Source organism: Aythya ferina (assembly GCF_964211825.1).
Source record: "Aythya ferina genome assembly, chromosome: 2".
Classification (NCBI taxonomy): Eukaryota; Metazoa; Chordata; class Aves; order Anseriformes; family Anatidae; genus Aythya; species Aythya ferina.
This window is the reverse complement of record NC_140297.1, coordinates 58712573-58731294: the sequence shown is the minus strand read 5'-3', so window position 1 is coordinate 58731294 and position 18722 is coordinate 58712573. Positions and strand designations below refer to the sequence as shown.

General features: G+C 40.4%; 1 protein-coding gene across 6 annotated transcripts in view; it reads right to left on the bottom strand.

Annotated features, from left to right (window-relative positions):
- The window catches only part of GLI3 (GLI family zinc finger 3), a 217423-nt gene that overhangs the window by 64106 nt on the left and 134595 nt on the right, over positions 1–18722 (bottom strand). For all 6 annotated transcript variants that reach the window (XM_084509755.1, XM_084509758.1, XM_084509756.1 and 3 more), the window contains 2 exons: positions 10586–10791; positions 4826–4972 (listed from right to left, as the gene is read on the bottom strand). In XM_084509755.1, coding sequence (XP_084365881.1) covers positions 4826–4972; positions 10586–10791 — 353 coding nt within the window. The remainder of the gene's footprint in view (positions 1–4825; positions 4973–10585; positions 10792–18722) is intronic.

Here is an 18722-nt window from a genome sequence, read left to right as displayed (position 1 = left end):
GTCCCCTACACACAGGAGGACATTCCTGCTTCACAGTAGGAACCACAGCCAAGGCCACGCAAGAGCTCTGCAGAATCTGACAGTGGGAGAAGGGGATTTGCTTCAGGGGAGGCCACAACTTTCAAATAAAATACAATTAAATGGAATTACTGGTTGTTTTTTTTTTCAGATTCCATGGTTTAATTAGATTTTACATTCTTAAAAAGTCTTCAGCATGAGCTGTCCATTCATTAGCCTGCAGAATGTTTGCTAAACCATTCATTTAGTATAACATCATTCTTACTCAGTCTATTACTATAAAAAGGACTAGATCACAATTTGTAAGTTACTCTGACTACTAAGACAAACTCTTCAGCCTTGCCCAGGCGTTTATTTTAAACACAAACACTTCAATATTTATTTAGCAATTTGAGATGTTTGCGCACTGTATTCTCCCACTGAAGCATTACATTCCGCAATCTTTATAAAATGCTTTAAAACCAAAAAATGCAGGACTAGTGATTCACTAAAAATCCATTTACCTCTGTGCAAGCACTGAAAAAAAAATCAGCTTTGGCAAAGCATGTAAATGTAAGCTGACAGTGAAGATTTGTTTAGGAATGTCACCCTTTTGGAGCAGACATTATAGTAAAAAAAAGAAGCCAGTAGCAGATAGTAAAGACTACAATGTGCCAACAGAAAACCCAGCAGGTGTCAGAAGAAAAGATCTTATTCCTGGGGTGGAGATCAATTCTAAAATAACAGATATCTATCTCCATCATAAATTTCAAAAATGGAATATGCCATCCAGCAAATTTGCCCATGAATTTGATTTCTGAGTTGAAGTTTTTAGCATTACTTAATCATTTATAAGGCAATCTTCAGACATGTATCATTTATTCCATCCCTCTAAATCAAACTTCATCAAACCTGTTTTATTCTATCCCTTTAAATCAAACTTCTTTGAACCCATCCAAGGCATTAGTTTCTATTGAAAGTTGTGAACATGGAAGTTTGGTGTTGTGTGGTGGTTTTTTGTTGTTTTGTTTTGTTTCATTTTTAGTTAAAGCATTCTTTTTTCTTTCTTTTCCTTTTGGCTTCTGCTCACATATGTGTAAACTATGTTTTTACTTCATGAGAGTCTGTCATGAATTTTGTCTTTGTTTCCAAAATGCTCTAACACTTGTCAGTGCAAGTGGAAAATGAATGTATTTGCTATTCTGCATTCATTCTCCAGATGTGGTTGAAAATCAGGAATCAAGCAAGCCTAAATTCAAAGCTCCTCATATAGGTTCAACTCCTCAGGTAAACCTACTTCGTTACATCAACGGGGCTGCTATCAGTGTCTGTAATGTCAAAAGGGGGAGGCCAATGCTGAATGGCTTCTGAAAAGGGAAAATCTCCTATTCTGGGTGAGCACAGGCAGAAGTTAATCAGAATGAGGATATTAATACTGATTGGAGGTGAACCTAGAAACTTCAGGGAACGTACTTGCCAACCTTAAATGTTGGACTAGATGATCTGAGAGATCTTTTCCAACCTGAATTATTCTATGGTTCCATTATTCCACTAAACACAATTCAAAAGCAGAGTACAATTGATTCTCCAAAAGAAATATGCAGACATCAACCCCAAAAGTCGCGTGATTTTTAGAATTATGTAAGTGATTAAAAGACACGTTTTGCATACAGTATCGTTCCAGCCACAATAATGAATTACAGTTGTTGCTACTGTCAATAGCAACAGCTAGTTCTCCAGCTACTCTCCTGGTTACTTTGATGTTATAATTAAAACTAACATATCTGACCCCATAAGATCAAGCAAGACGATGGGAAGACTTGGTGAGGGATTTTGTCTGTCAAAGTGGCAGAAAAGCATTATAAACAACACAGAACTTTCTGGTCCACTTTTCATGCCGCACGTGAGAGGATGAGGAAACACGCCAATCAAGCATACAGGAATTTGGCCTTACTCCCACAACATACTAAAACGTTCACGGGCGGTGAAGTTTAGAGCTTCAAGAAGTTTCTTCCTCCTTGGGCAACATTTAAGTTTCTGATTAACCCTTCTCTTGCTCATATCATCCACAACTGTGGGCATTATTATTCACATTACAGGACAGGGTAAAGATGCCAGATTACTGTGCTAGGTGCTGCATAAGCACACAGTTAGGAGACAGACTTGCTTGACAAAATAAGAACAATGTCTTGCTTGTATCTATTGGTTGCTGTGTGGAATAAATGAGCAGCAGTCTTTGAGTTAACTCACTCAGAATTTGATAGCAGATAATGAAGCAAAGTACCAATCTCTCTTCTGTTTCCTTTGACGAGACTGGGCAAAGGTGAAAGAGCACTTTTAAGATCACTATATAAACCCTTAAGAAGAAAGATGCAAACAAATGACATTGCTTTGCATTGATCACTGTACTCAGCTATTAAATGAAAACATGGGCATTCTTATTGTTTTTTTTTTTTTTTTTTTTTTTTTTAAAAAAGCCTTAATATTGGCTTCCTGCTAATTGTTTTGTTCTCTTTTCTAATGTAAAATTCTGACAAAGAAGAAAGGCGTTTTCTTTAGCATGATGAATGATAGGACATTCAGATTCTTATTTAATGACAATTAATTTACTCTTTACCCATGCAAGTTAGGATAGTTTTAATTAGTTTTTACAAAGTAAAAGGGTAACTTCATACTCTATTTAGATAAAAGCAGCTATTGCCTGACTAAACACATTTTCATCAAATACAGAAGGTGAGCTGAGTGACCTTAGTAGGATTCGTTCTTATTTTAATTCTCTATTTACTGTTTAAAAATAACCCATTTGCATAATATTGTTACACATTTTTTGTCTTTAACTCTGAAATAATCCCTAATTGAAAAGTTGCCACTATATTGAATCTCAAATGTGTGATTTTAATTTTTAAAAACAAACACAAAATAAATTAAAGAGCACATTTCAAATATATAGCTGCTAAAGCTGGTGACAGCAAACATCCTTATTAGAGCTAGTGTTTGGGTGCATTTTATGAATGGGATGAAGTTATGGGCAAAGGTCAATACACTTCCCCTTAAATAAGAAGTGATAATATGCTTGGGATGCAAAAACTGTAATTCTATGTAGATTACAGCGTATATAATCTCTACTCACACAAGAAGGTCCTTTGTGCATATGCCATTATTGGTATGAGTACTGCAGTGCCTTCTGATTTTCTTAGGTTTTCTATCATACACCTAGGTATCCATCTTCCTATAGACTGAACAGGCCCATTCCATCACGTCTGCAGCTAAATACGTGGTTAGGAACTTCTATCTGTGTGCATTTGGGAACTCTCCCAATAGGAACCGAAAACATTGCAAGTACAAAATATCCCTTTACTTCAATGAAGTCACATCCATTTACACAAGCTAGGGATTTTTCCTCACAACTGGAACACAACAGAAGATTTACATTACCTGAACTGCTACTACAACAGAATTTCCATTCTGCAAGCTATTATTAATATGCACTAATTGCACTAACAGTGTACCTCATCTTTCCATATTCCTCTCAAAATCCAAATTAGGAAGTATCAAATTCATAAGCTTTCAAGCACTGAAACATGCACATTAATTCCTGTTCCATACTCCTTGTTTGGTTTTATTATGTTCCTCAAATGCATCCAAGGTATTTTACATTACTGTGAAATCCCTGTGCACACTGCCAGTGCAATATGAGACTGATAACAGAAACTGAATTAAAAAAACCCTTCATTATCAAGGTACCAAAATGGAAATAGTTTGCCTTCCCAGTTCCACAGTGATATGTCTTGCCTGATTCTTGTAAAGATCACTGGTCAGTCAAATATTTCACACTCCCGGGAGTGTGTTTTGCAGGGGTAGCTACCTATATTCCCACTTGTTCCAGAGGTGAACCTTCCAACTCCCACACTCCTGGGGATCAGCAGCTATGGCATGCAGCCAACAGTGGGACACGGGTAAGAAGAAACCACATGCTAACAAAGATCTAAAAAAGCTGTGGGACAATAAGGCGGTCTAATGCTATTGCATTGCTCTGTACTACCAAGCAAGAGTCAGCAGTGCTTGTCTTTTGTTACCGCCTTTTACTTCCCTTCTGGAAGAAACAATGTTCATCCCAATAAGCATACAAACATCTTCTGACTAGAGGGGAGTACTCTGCATTACCTTTCAAGCTGATCAAAAGAAGCAACAGTGAACAGTTGGGAATGGTCTGCTCTCTTTTCTTCCTTCGCCAGAGAAAGGGAGATATGTTAAAGGTCTGAAAGATGCTGAAGTGGGTAAAGAATGTTCTTAATACTAGGGAAAACTAAGACAGGATCCTTAAGAATTCAGCAACCTGCTTCACCTTAGAAGCAGTATCAAAGTCTGTGATGCCTACGCCTACAACTTGTAGGCATGCCTACCATTCTCTAAAAAGGAGGGTAACATGCTCTCCTAATGGAAAAACAGACATAAACCTTTTATTAACAGAGTGCTCATCAGGGGAAATACTCACCCTAACGATGAAAGTGAGTTACTGATTGTGAATAGAAAAGGACATTTTCAAAAGCACTCAAGCCCTGCTGGAAATAAAATGTATAACCTACTTTCAGGAGCAGTCCTGTTCCTCTCCCTACTTTCTTTCATAGTTCACTTTCAGACTCAATATAACCTCTGTACATCTGGCAATCAGTGCTTAGGTCTTCCAGCCTCATGAAGAGACTTGTGTTGACTCCCACTTCTTTATCTGTGTGGAGACCTTTTATCTGCGTGGAGACCTTTTGGGTCAGACCAGGAATGACAATGGGGTTCCCTTCGCAGGACTGTATTTCTAGAAAATGTCACTTACTATCCATGGCATGAAGATATTCCATGTGAAGAGCACCGGCTCCAGCAGTGGCAGCTGAAGGAATGATGTCTGCATACGGGCTGCGCTGGCCTGCCAACAGAGCCATCTGATGATAATATTCAGCTGGACTGACGCCAGCATGTGGAGCTAAAAACACAACATAAAAAGCAGCGTTAATGACGTAAGATAAACGAAAAGGAAAGTTTTATCACATTTCTGGTTTCTCTGGCTATTAAAACAGCTTGTTTATTTTTTTAATGTAATGCAACATCTGCAGTAAGCACTACTGGTCAATGTATTTCAACCAATGATACTGCAAAGACACCATTCAAAAACAGCAAGCATAAAGTATTAATGAGCTCAGTGATCTCATTTTTTTTATATTATTAAGTGATTCAAAAAGTGACAGGCTGACAGCAATGGAAACTAGTACGATTTATTTCATTCCATAAAAAGCTAACCACATGCAGGAAAACCTTCCTAGAGCTTTTTTCTCATTTACCTCACCCCTGGCCCAAAGGAATCCATCACTAAGGTAACAACGTGGCTCAACTTCCATAACCATTCAGATTTCTGGAGTCTCTGCTCAGAAGACCAGAGAAGGGATCCAGAGGAAGGCTAAAAAGATGCTCAGAGAGCTGGAACACCTCTCTTATGATGAAAGGCTGAGAGACCTGGGGATGTTCAGCCTGGAGAAAAGAAGGCTTTGTGGGGACTTCATTGTGACCTTGCAATACTTAGGGAGGTCTTATAAAGAAGATAGAGAAGGACTCTTTACTTGGGTAGATAATGATAGGACAAGGGGGAATGGTCTTTAAAAGAGGATAGATTTAAACTAGACATTAGGAGGAAATTCTTCACTGCAAGGGTAGTGAGGCACTAGAACCGGTTGCCCAGAGGAGCTGTGGATACCCCATCCCTGGAGGTGTTCAAGGCCAGGCTGGATGGGGCATTGGCCAACCTGATCTAGTGGGTGGCATCCCTTCCCATGGCAGGGGGGTTGGAACTGGGTGATCTTTGAGGTCCCTTCCAACCCAACCCATTCTATGATTCTACTATTCTAAGACCTCTGGTCTTCTCAGACTCTCACTCACAGTGACAGTTTGCATAAAAGTTTAGGAGTAAACAAGGACAAAGCATGCTTTCAGGACAAATACTTGCCATCCATGAACAGGGGCGGGTTGGTTGGTTGTTTTTTTTTTGGAGGACAGACTGAAGTCAATGAATGCGGCCATCAAATCCTACAAAGTTCATATATACATGTACTTGACTTATAAGCATGTTTGCAGAGTCAGAAGCACAGACAAAATGGGCTCTACTACCCATAAGTGATGAGTGATGCAGTCCTCTGATAGTGACTTATATTAGCCTTTCTCTCCTGTAAAAATAATGTGTGAGCTTTCTGTTCCCCTTAAGTTTTCAAGAGTCCTATCAACTAATGGGCAACTATAGATAAACACAAAAATCCATGTCATTTTAGTATTATCTCATTTCAGCAGGCTCCAAATGCTACAGTAAGAACAGGGTCATTTCATGGGCTTGTATGAGAAGTACTGAAGTGATCAGAAAATGAGCTGGGCTCCATTCTTGATTCTGACTCTGGCTTGCTATGCAAACTGAGGGGAGCAGACTTCATCTCTACTCTCTACTTCTGCCACTTGCAAAACACCTAAAATTTCCTTACACTCTGCTCACCAGAAGATGGTACATCAGCCCATCAGTTAGCCTAAAGAACTTAAAGCTCCTTAGCTTCAGAAGCTACACCACAAATGTTGTTTTTATTTATTATTATTATTATTATTATTATTATTATTATTATTATTATTATTATTATTATTTAGTGAGACATTTATTTGATCCCAGTAACCAAATCCTGAAAAAAGAATCCTGGAAACAGAATTTCAAGCTGCAATTCTGTGTTTTATTAACTTACCTGAATATTCTTACTTACATAGTACTACTAAAAATATAATTTATGTTTACATTAGAGAACTGGATCCCAAATACAAACCTCAGAAGCAAATAATCAACATTTATACTAAACAGAGGAAAATACAGCATGTTTATTCAGCAACCACATTTCTAAAGTGCATCACCTGCCTTTATTTTTACCCAATAGAACTGAAGAAAATAGTCTTGAAGTTATGTCAAATACAACCAATTTTCAGGGAAGATTCAAAAAAATGTAAGTATACTGAACAGGAACCGAAATGGTATAAGAAAATAAGCTGAGATAAATTAAAGGTTGTTGGTATATTTTTCCAAATTACAAATTATTTTTCCAAATTACAAATTTGTTTTTTTAATTAAATATAATCTACTTCAGCCACCATCATTTTCTGTGAAACAGCAAGAAAAACATTCAGACCAAATTCCAAAAGACGAGTAACTCACCCTGAATCACCGATTTTAAAGTTTTACAGTAGTAGGCAACCACCATATCTTTCCAGACACACTTAACATACTTCCTGAGCTTTCTGACATAAGTGTCTGGGTTAACTAACAATAACATTGGCTGCAAACGTTAAAATGAACTGCTGCAGAACACATAGCAAGCTCATAATTGCATTACTAAATGTTCCATATGCTGAGAAATGCTCTGGTGCTCTTTAAAGATCATTTCTTACTACCTTCTTCAAACATAAAAAATTAGCCTACTAAATGATGTATTGCATGAAGGGTAAATGAAGGGTAAACGGGAAGGCCCACAGCACTGAATTCTCTCCTGTTTATCCCTGGGTAGCTTCAGCTTTGCTCCTGCCTTTTTACAGGAGGAGGCATCCGCTTCTGTGCTTCTGCATTTGTGGGCATTGCTGAGCTTTGTTCGAGCTCTCAGCTTGACACACACCAGCAACAGCGGGTTCAGTCCTTAACCCTGCCTTGAACACTCGTGTTATTCCGAGGAATCCTTGTCCATCCCCAGCCCACTGGCTCTGCTGGGCAAGGTGAAGTGACACGGTACATGACATGACACTACCATCACCGCTGCTGTGGCAGTCATTAATTACAGCTGGCAAGACCCATAGTAAATGTGAAACTGCTCTTAGTTGTGTTACGGATTGTTTTGGCTCCTGGCCATCCCCTGATCTGTAAGACAACAGACTGAGCCCAATAGTACACTGACCTAATTATTTAACTGGCCTAAAGCAATTAAGAGTAGCAAGAGAAATCTTGCTATGACTTTCAGAAGAATAGTAACAACTTACAAGTTGTCAAATTTCAAATGCTATATGACTTAAGCCATGATGTCCATCATGTTATCAGTACTTTACGTGCATGTCTCCCTTTTACATCATAGGATTTTAAATTTTCATTGCAGTGCCCAAACCATGATCTGGACTATCTGATTCCTGGAACCTATACCTGAAAAAAAGCCGTTTTATTGTCTGACTGACCTGATGACAACCTATGGATGCCAGAGAACAGATTTAACAGATTTTCAATACGCATGTTGTTTTATTAAAATATCTTTAATGCCTCCATTAATTTACTATATTTTCAGGCATTGCTGCACAACACCTGGGCTGCAATAAGTCATCAGAGATGAGTCATGAACCTAGAGAAAATGTGAACTAATATGTAATTGTTTAAAAAATGATGAAAAAAAGCTTTACCTAGTACATTTAACTTGTACTTATGAAAGACTATTTTTGTGTATAAAGTCAGTGACCAAAGCTCAAGGCATGAGCAGCAATGCATCAAGCCTGTGTCTTGCACACCTAAATGTCTCATGCCATTTGAAAGCCCCTGGATATCCAAGGCTGGCAGACATGAAGCAAGCCTTAAAGGAGAAAACTACCTTTCTGAAGTGGCAGCTGGAGGCAAGGTAAGATATTCCACAGACCTCATCCAACACCAGAAACCTAATTTGTAGACATGTGAGTCTTAGCACTACTGTAGTTATGACTGAGCTCCAGATTCAGCTAGTAAAATACTAGCACCTATATTTGGGTTAGCTGAATAGTTTCCTAAGGTTTCACTGACTGCATTATGTAGATTTCACTGCACTATAATGGCAAAATAGCACACCAATATCACAGGTAGGGTTCTGTACTGTAGACACTTAAAATTAGTTGCCAGAATCTGAAACTGAATTCTACCATGAAACGCTCTAGAGTTTCAGAGATTACTGCTGGCCTGAAGAATATGACAAAACACCTCTAGGAGATCTCTGCCTTTCTAGAGTGTTGGGTGATAGCCAGATATCCCAGAGTATTTGGGTGGCACTATATGCCTACACAAGCAAGTGAAGTAAGCACCATGTACCTGAGACTGAGAACTTACAAAGGGATAATGTCCTACATTAGTGTGATAGGTGGTTTCCTTCCTTCCTTTCTTGGTATGTGCAATTGGAGGTACCTTAGTATCAATGAAATTCTGCATGAATGTGATTCTGAAGGCTACTAAAGAAAAGATAGCAAAATGTTCTGCATATTAGCTTTAAGAAAGAACAAATATACACTGCAAGAATTTTCTTGAAATATGCCATAACATTATAGATATATTATGTTTATCCCAAATCAAATGTTCCAAAGCTCCCTGAGTCAAAACATGTATCTTTGAGCATCCAAATTGTTACTTCAAAATATATATGTTTAAAAGTTAAAAAAGAAAATAGCTGTGCTGAAATAAAAAGGGTGGAATTAGGGAGGATTCATACAACATCCAAAGTGCTGCTAGAAAAGCCCTATGTGAATGCCGTATAACTTGACAGACACTAGGTCATTAAAATTTATTCTCATAAGAATATGTGCCCATAACTAATGGATTAACTGTAAAGGTATATGTTCTTATAAGTGAGGACTAATTAGTTATCCATTTGGATAGGGTGCACTGCTCATTTTTCAAATTCACCTAAAGGCAGTTTAACTCTGGTAAGTTTCTGCATACAGTGGGCACATCTTTTCCATAGTCAAAATAACAGTTTAATTATCTTCACTACATATTTGTTTGCTAGTGTGTTATATTTCAGCTCTCTTCAGCAAATACTACAATTTTGAAATGTCAAACTACTTACCTTGTTATTGAATACCTACTGTTAATGAGACTGAGACCATGTGCAACTCTATTCATTGCTCACTTCACCAATATTCCAATTGAAATGAATAGGAAATGTGCCAGAATAATAACAAGACCTATTGTGGAGGTTCACTTAAACCCAAAAAACCTGGACAGTAATAGCTGTGGTCCCACCAAGACCTAAAGCACCAACATTTCAAGTGTGCTGTCCACCTCTTTTATTTCAGTCTCATATCTTTGGGCTAGGGTAAATGAAAATAAATCTACAGAACCTTAATCAGAACTATTGACTAAATATACCAAATCAATGTATGGTTTACATAACTGAAAAATACTGTGTTAATTAACAAGCCTTGGCACTTGAACTCCATGGCACTACACTGATGTGCACTCATTAAGAATGTGGCTCAAATCAGTGAAGATGCACAGGGTTTCTTCAAAGATCAAAATCACACCCAGGGTCAGCTCCACAAACAAAAGATGTCACAAGACACACACCATCCTTCCAGCTTAAATTTTGAATGAGGCAAGGCTTTTTTTTTTTTTTTCTGAAGTTTCAACATTTGTGAAATGTACAAATGAGCCATGATAGGCTGATGAAGTATTGAAACATTTATGACATAATGAATATGTCTGACAAACCTGCTGAAGCTGCTTTGAATGAGGGCGAAAAATGTTGACAAGATTAATATAACTTTAGTTGCTACAATGACAGAAAACAGGAAGGCTGTCTTAACCCACCGTCTGTCGGGCTGAGTCCGCGTGCTGCCGAGATCATGGAGAGGGACGGGCTGCTGTGCAGGGAGCGGATATAGTCCATGTACGGATTAATGTAGGGGTGAGGAGTGCTGAAGGGAGACTCCGATGCTGCAGCAGGATTTCTGTGCGGGGAAATTCTAATGAACGGAAGGTCTGAGTACGTTGGGCTACTAGATAAGGCAGAAGGCCTGGAAGGCAAAAGGAAGAAAGAAAAACAAACAAAAAAACAGCCAGGTTATCTACGTGATAAACAAAAACAGTTTAAAGGTAACACATTTATCTCTTGAAAAAATAACAACTGGCTTGCACATGTAGTAACTTCCACCAAATTCAACTGCCTGGCAAGAGAAAGGAAAGGAAATGGATTCTTCTCTGTACTTATTATTAGCAACATTTCTCTGGCCAGTTTTAACACAAACTTACATGTATATATAGTATAATCTTTACATCCCTCAATACCCTTTCTCTGTAGAGTTTAGTAGATAATCGTTTTAATTAGTGTGAAATATGCACCCTGTATACCAGATACTAATTACTGCTGTAATACGGAAGACATACTGAGATGCTGAATCACTTACGTCTTCATGACCATGTCTATTGGAAAGTTTGAAGCTACACTGCACCCACTCCCTTGATTTGCCAGCTTACCCTTCCTGAAAGTGCAAGATTGAATGTCTGTACAGAAATAATTTCAGAAAACTCAAAAAAGCCATTAAGACAGCTGAGCCTTTTGGAGCAATTTTGTTGATGTCCCTTCCCACAAAAGCTACTGAAAACTTGGTGGCAAAGGAACAGAGATTGCTGTATGTGTTTGCTTTTAGCCTGGCACCAAAGACTGATGCCTTTAACAAGTCAACAGTAACTAAATGCATCACCCATACGAAGGGAGAGCTGTGTTGCCTTCTCAGGCCGCGTGTACGAAGCTGTGATGGAGCAAGGCTGAATGTTGAGTTCGCAGCTGACAAAAGACAAGAAATTTGCTGTAACCTTCTCCACCACCACACCCTGACGGTATGACAGCGTCAGGACTCAGAGTGAAGACCCTCCTCTCACAGCATCCAGGCTCCAAAGGCACTGGAAGAAGTCCAAATTTCATCAGAAGGGGTTGGAGTGCCTGCCCTTGCCAACCTGCTCTTTGGCAAAAGACAATGATTAAGCCTGTCATGTATTTGCTCTAGTCCAACTGGTTGACCCGAACTAAATGTCTTTTTGTTCCTATTTTTCCAATTAATTTAGCATATATACAACACAGACACAGGCAGCAGCTGTGAGAGCAGCAAGGGCAGCCTGTTCCTTTGATGCTGCTGGCTTACAAAGAATAATAAAGCAAGAAATGTATTTTTTTTTTCTTTTAACATACACACACCGCGATCAATGGAGATACTTGTCATCACCTAAAAGGCCAACAGAACATAATCTTACATGGGAGCCAATTCTGCCCTGCTATCGGCTTGGAAACACTAACCTATGAATGGGACAGAGATCAAAGTTATGCATTCCTAACAGGATACAAGTTTCCCTGCAACAAAATCCACAAGGGCTCATAAAATCTGGGGAATAAAGACCTTTCCTGTTGTGCTTTTCTCCCTCTTCCCCCTTTCCCTTCCTTATTTGGCTTCCATGTGTTTCTTGCAAGGCTTTTTGCAAGGTAAGCCTTCCACGTATGAAAATACCTCCCCTGCTTCAACGTTTGTTACAGGGCTGCATTGGCGGTGTGCTAGCAGCAGGCATCAGAGCAATCACTCCTTTGGCACCCAGGCAAAGCACCCAAGAGAAGTCCAGTCGCTCGCCATCCATCGTGTTTAAAATGCACTTAGCAGAAACCAGGAGCAGTTTCCCACCACAGTGCAAAACAGGCATCCCCTTCCCTCGCAGCACCTTTTCTCTGTGTGCTTTTGATTCGTCAGTGTTTTGGAAACACGGCTTTGGTGGAAACACAGCTTTGCTCTGGTTGGTATTGTGAAACCCAAGCAGCCATGAAGCATTAGCTGTCTTGTGGTTCCCTGCCAGGCCAAGGGTGGAATGCAGGAGCCTTGAAACTCATGGCGAAGTAGGAAGCGAAAATACCACAGCTGGATATCACATTACAGGGTGAATTTCCCATCCCGGCAGTGAGGAAAACGCAGTAGTATAGCAAATTCGATACACGTCTAACAAAGAAACTGAGTTTGGAAGCTCACAATGTCACTTTACAAATCATTTCTTCTAGTGTCGCATAAACTCAGAGCTCGAAACCCAAACAAGAGTGCTGGCAAGCAGGAGCCCTGGTGTTATCTGGTGCATATCGAACAGAAAACTGTTAAACAGCTTTTGCAAGAAGGCTGCGAGCCTGTGTTATCCTCAGCGATTCGCTCTCCAACTGGCCAACAGCCAGCCGCTGCAGCGGGAGCGAGATGAAGAGCCAGGCTGTCAGCCTCTCCCTTCAGACCCAGTGGGAGCCATTCAAGGACACTGGGATTCAACTGCTTCTCTCCTCCTCTGCCCTGCCTCTTCCTCTCCCTCCTCTCCTCCGCGTGCCTGGTGTCTGAGGATGCTGCAGAAAGGACACCCATCTGGGTAGCATCAATCAGCAGCAGGCACAACCGCTATATTAGCGGAGGCAGAAAGAAGGAGTCATCAGATTCCACATAAAATTCCCAGCTCTGGACTCTGATGTTTACTAATCTTCTCTCCAGTATCTGATTTTAACTTGCTGCTAACTTCTCTGCTCAATTCCACAGCCTGTGCTTTTCTCACTCCTTTGTGTTTCCAGACACTCCTTTCCTACTGTCCCATTTTCCCTCTGCCTTCATCTGCTCTCAGCTCCTGCTGTCTGAGCCCTCCTGATTTCTTCCAATAAATGAAAAATCCCTTCTTCTCCTTCCCCTTCATGGTAAACTTCAGCATGGACAACTTTTTAACTGTTTAACTCCCTCCTTCAAACTAAAATATGACTTTTAGAAAGGGTGCAGCTGAACGTGCTTACTCTTAGCTGTTGTTTTCCAGTGCAGCATCTGATCTTATGTTGCAACCTCTTCACATACCAGTAAAGATTGACTTTTGTCCTGTGTAAATAACAAATACTACAGCCCAGGACTGGCTCTGTCAGTGACAAGCAAATCACATCTCCAGATGTGAGTGGCACTCCTCCCCCAACATTATTATTGCACATGCAGTTCATCACTGGCCCTGGCAAATGGTGCTCTGCCTTGGGTCTGAGGCCATGCCATGGGACACAACAAGCCTTCAGCATGAGAAAAGGCAGGTTCGTTTTCAGAGATACTGCTTGACATTTTATGCCTCGTTTGTAAACCACGGGGAGGCAGGAATTCTCTGCATCTTCTCCTACACAGGGGTTTTCCCGTTCAGCAGCACACTTAGGGCACTAAGGCTTCCTCCAGATCAGGACCTTTGCGTCTGCACCCACAGCTCCTGCAAACTCAACTAAAATTTAATACAATGCCTAAGATAGTTTGAACAGTTATGTGAAGACAGAGGTCCCCAGGTTTCTGACATTAGGCTGATTTTATTCTAATCCTCAATAACCTTGACTACACCTACACTCCTGAAGTATAAGAGAATGCCGTGGTTTGCAGGCAGCTCAGCACCACACAGACATTTGCTCGCTCCCCCACTCCAAGTAGGGTCAGGGAGAGAATGGGTGGGAAAAAAAAGTTAAAACTCGTGGGTTGAGATGAAGACAGTTTAATGGGACAGAAAAGGAAGAAAAATAATAGAGTTAATTTTCCTCCTAGTATCTAGTATGGTGCTGTGATCGGGATTTAGGCTGAGAATAATGCCAATGTTTTAGTTGTTGCAGAGCAGTGCTTACACTAAGTCACAGACTTTGCAGCTTCTCACACCACCCTGCCAGTGAGGAGCCTGAGGGAGCACGAGGAGCTGGAAGAGGACAGAGCCAGGACAGAGAAGCAGCAGAAAGCAGGGCTGGCTATGTAGGTGTCTCCTTTCTGGCCAGACTGCCTTCCTTTTCATCACGAACATGTCAAAATGCTGTGAATGACACGCAACTGCTGTACCTAACACAGCACCACCTACCCATCTCCAGTCTGCCAACTTCCCCTTGTCCAGACTCTGATGCTCTGGAGAGTCTCAACCACTCAGCAGGAGACTGGCACGTGCATGCCGAGGCAGTGAGCTCAGTGTACGGGGAGGCAGGTATATTTTTTCCTATTAGTCATGACACTTTTCTTGATGAATGTTACGGAGGTGCCTGCAGAGTCTTAAAAACTTACATGGTCACACAAGTTCAGCAGCTGCAAACGGAATCAGATGCATGATAAATCACAAAACGGGTGAAGCCACTTTCTTTTTTTAAAACTTTCTCTGGCCACTGCTGAACTACAGGTGAGCTATAAGCAAGAATTCAGTTATTATTCATAAAACTGGTGTGTCATTTTGTTCTGTTGCTTACAGCTGCAGTGGAGAAACTCTTCACACAGAGACCAACCAGCAGCAGCTTTGGAATTCAGCCATCACAAAAACTGAGCAAAGTGCAATTCCCTTTTCGGCCCGTGTAACCCTTTCTGAATTGGGGAAGGAGAATTATGGCATTCTGAAAGCTGATGTGGCAAGCATGAGTTAGTTACACCTATTTCAAAATATCACTACCTGGCATCATCCTGAAATGATCACGTACGTTTTGTATCAGCAGTAACAGAGAACAGGGGCTTCTCATACCACACGCTTTAGGTTGCTTTTGGTACATAAGCGTTCAATCAGTTTTCAGTGAAGAAGATCAGATGCTTCAAAATCAAGTGGAAATGCTACCCTTTTCTTTGGCAGAAACAAGATGCCCACTCAGGCAAGTGACATACTGCTCTCTGTCTATGAACAGAGTAGCGGCAAAAATCTACAGATAAGTAAGCAAGCATGGAATTTGTTGACTTCATACACGGTCCTTCAGCCACCCCACCCGCTCAGTGCCAAATGGACAGGATTCAAGAGAATAATTTCCAGTCTCTGTCTCCCACCACTGGTGCAATGGGGTGAGGTAAGAGTTGCCATCTTAGCTCCAGATGTCCATTTAGAGAAGCTGCAGAGCATTCCCTACCCAGCCTTGTTTTCCCTACAAACTTGCACTTGTCCTCCCACCTTTCTGAACTACTCCAGTGGCAGGAATAGTTCAAGGAGCAGCAAGAGGCAGCTATCCCTAAGAGAAGGCAAGCCAGGAGCCCTGGATAACCCAGGCACAGGCAATGCACTCAGTCCCACCAGATTTGGGCCAGGTGAGCCAAGCCAGGTGCTGATGGCAGGGATAATCAGCAGTTGGAGTCTTGGCAAAGTGATGAACCCCACCCAGAGGTACAAAAGGAGGGCCAAAGACAGGACTGGAGACACACTGCATCATAGATATGAGGGGTCCGGGAGAACAGGAACCTCGCGAGCAGGCCCCAGCCCACCCAGGAGCAGGGCCAGAGACAGGCACACCTACAGCAGGACTCAGACAGGGACTGGGGGCCCTGGGCTGAGCTTAAAAAGTACTTCTGGGTGCATGGCTGTGGGTGGAGGTCCTACGTGAGGCTGTTCAAGGCAATTAAGGCCCCTTAGTGGCCTCCAGATCCTCACATCGGTTTTCTTTGCTTTGGAGAGCTGGAACTGCTCTAAAATGTGCCAAGATATCAATATAGTACACATGGTCCCTGGTTTGGCATCCCCTGCAACTGTGAGAAGTACAGTGGGCCCAAACACATGACATGTGACAACCTCCATGCTTGTCACAGAAAGCACTAAAATAGCAGCGTTTCCTGGAAGCAGATTTAAGGCCACTCAGGATGGCTGCAAAGGTCTGTGTCACAGGAAAGTCTGGATCAAAATTCTGAGGTTGGTTTGGTGTTAGAGAGGTGATCTGTCACAAATGGCTTCCAAATTGCTTTAAGCTGTGCTTAGGTAAAAACCTCTTCTAAGCATAACCTATCTTAAAAAAAATCATGGTGATTTAAGCATTTCCTGATTTTAGAGGAAACTATAACTCCAGGACTGCAAATTTTAATGCCAAGTTTTGTCCTGATAAATTTTTAAATGGCTCTTTTATGAATCTGTTGAAAAATACATTTATATTGAAAACAGCAAGTGATCCTTAACTATAACATTGTAAATATGACACTGAGCTGAGGTTACAGATGGAACAATAATCTATCTCACAGAACAAAGCTTGTCAACGAAGTGGGATGAAATATTGTAACATAACCTAATTTATTATTGCCTTTTCATCCATCTTGTTATATTATGAAAGTGTCAAAGTTCAAACCTCGATATTTAATCATTTAGCAGTACGTTATTCAATGCTGGAGCAAGCACTGATGGCATAACTCTCATACCAATGATATCCATGCTGTTTCTCTGATATCTGTTCAATTCAGTCCTGCTTGAAGAATTGAATAATGTTGAACTCATTAAACTGTCTGTGATTCTTTTCTTTTTTACCTTTTTTTTTTTTTTTAAATCTCAAATAATCTCCTGATGGATGCCCCCAAACACGTTAACACTTTTATTTCTAGTAGACCCTGGAAGATGAAATAGCAATAAGTACTTTTCTTGTTAGGTGAATAGTCCTTTTTTAAAGCACAAAGCTAAATCCCTTTGGTAATACTTCCCATGTTAAATGATTATATATGTTTAATACCATAACTATTTGTACAGACTGACCATTTTGCACCAGCAGTCAACAACTGGCTAGTAAAAACTTGTCATATTAAGCAAGCTGAGTTCCAAAATAATAAGGCTTGACCCTGAAAATACAAGTGAGAACAATTCTAATAGTTGTGATTAGCCCAAATGATCAAATTACTCCTCACTGTTACAAGCATATTCATGGTTGTACATCCTTGATAAATCAGACTCATGCAACTAATTGTACACCAAAATGATATGGGAAAATCATGAGTCAAACAATCATTCTGCTTCTCAAAATCTTTAGTTGTTATTGTAGGGTTCAATACTATATAAACCAGAATCAATGAGAAACTGTCCACTGATTTCCATTAATAAAATCCTGAAGTGATTGGGAATATACTTTTTATAAGCACAAAGTGCTGACCTAATTCTGCTGCCCTGACAGCCACCAGAAAACCTTCCACTGACTTCAATACAAGGACAGTGAGGACAGCACTGCCTATTTTTAAAATGCAATTCCACAGCTCCTTTTCTCCTTGGACTTCTAACTGAATTTGCAACCTGCATGGCATTCTTGAAATCAGGACAGCTAAGCAAATGATTCAGAATGTTTAAAGAATTAGAGTTAATTGAATATATGGAAATGCCAGAGCACTCTTCATGTGAAAGAGCTCCTGGCAATATGGCAACTCCTAATATGAGAAAGAACCTTGATTTTCGATACTTCTTTTCATGTTCCAAGACTGGTCAATATTTTGCTTGCTTTTTCTCCTAGATTCACGCTGGCCCTATAGTCAGTATGAGGAAGCAAGTCACAGAAATACATGTGCTAGTAACCCTCCATTCGGTAGATATATGCACATATCAAACATGAATAGGTTGGTGCCTATGTAGCTTAAGTATAAAAGCAACTAGACCAGGATTTGAAGTACACAGGCCCTGTTCTGTGTTCCATCACTTATCTGCCACCTTTAAGGAGTTTGCTCACTTGCTCTTCAGCTGTTTGCCCAGATGTAAAACTGTGGCAAAGTGCTCAGGAAGTGCTTGGTGTCTACAAGGTCAGACCAATAGATACTATGCTATGAATATTTTCTCACTGTGGCAAGGACAGCATCTTACAAAACAGGTGCAGTTCTGGAATGCAAATTCATAAAACATACAAACATCCTTACTTTGGGTTAGATCAGAATGTTTTTCCCTCATAAAGTTAAAATGTATTATTGCACAGAAAAAGATACGAGTGACTGCACAACAAATGTTTGTGGTGCAGGAAATCATGCAAGACAACCAGCTGATGACCCACAACAAAAGCATATTACTCTGGTTCGCCTTTCCTTATTTGGGAAGTCTTAACATTATGTAGTTACAGTTAAAAATTGGCTACATTAATCAACACACCAAATCCTCAGTCAGTGACTGCATTCCTTATTTTCAATTGATGGACTGCCTCAATGCAGATCCAGCTTTTTACTTACTTTCTCTGCTACCTGCAATACTTCATAAATAA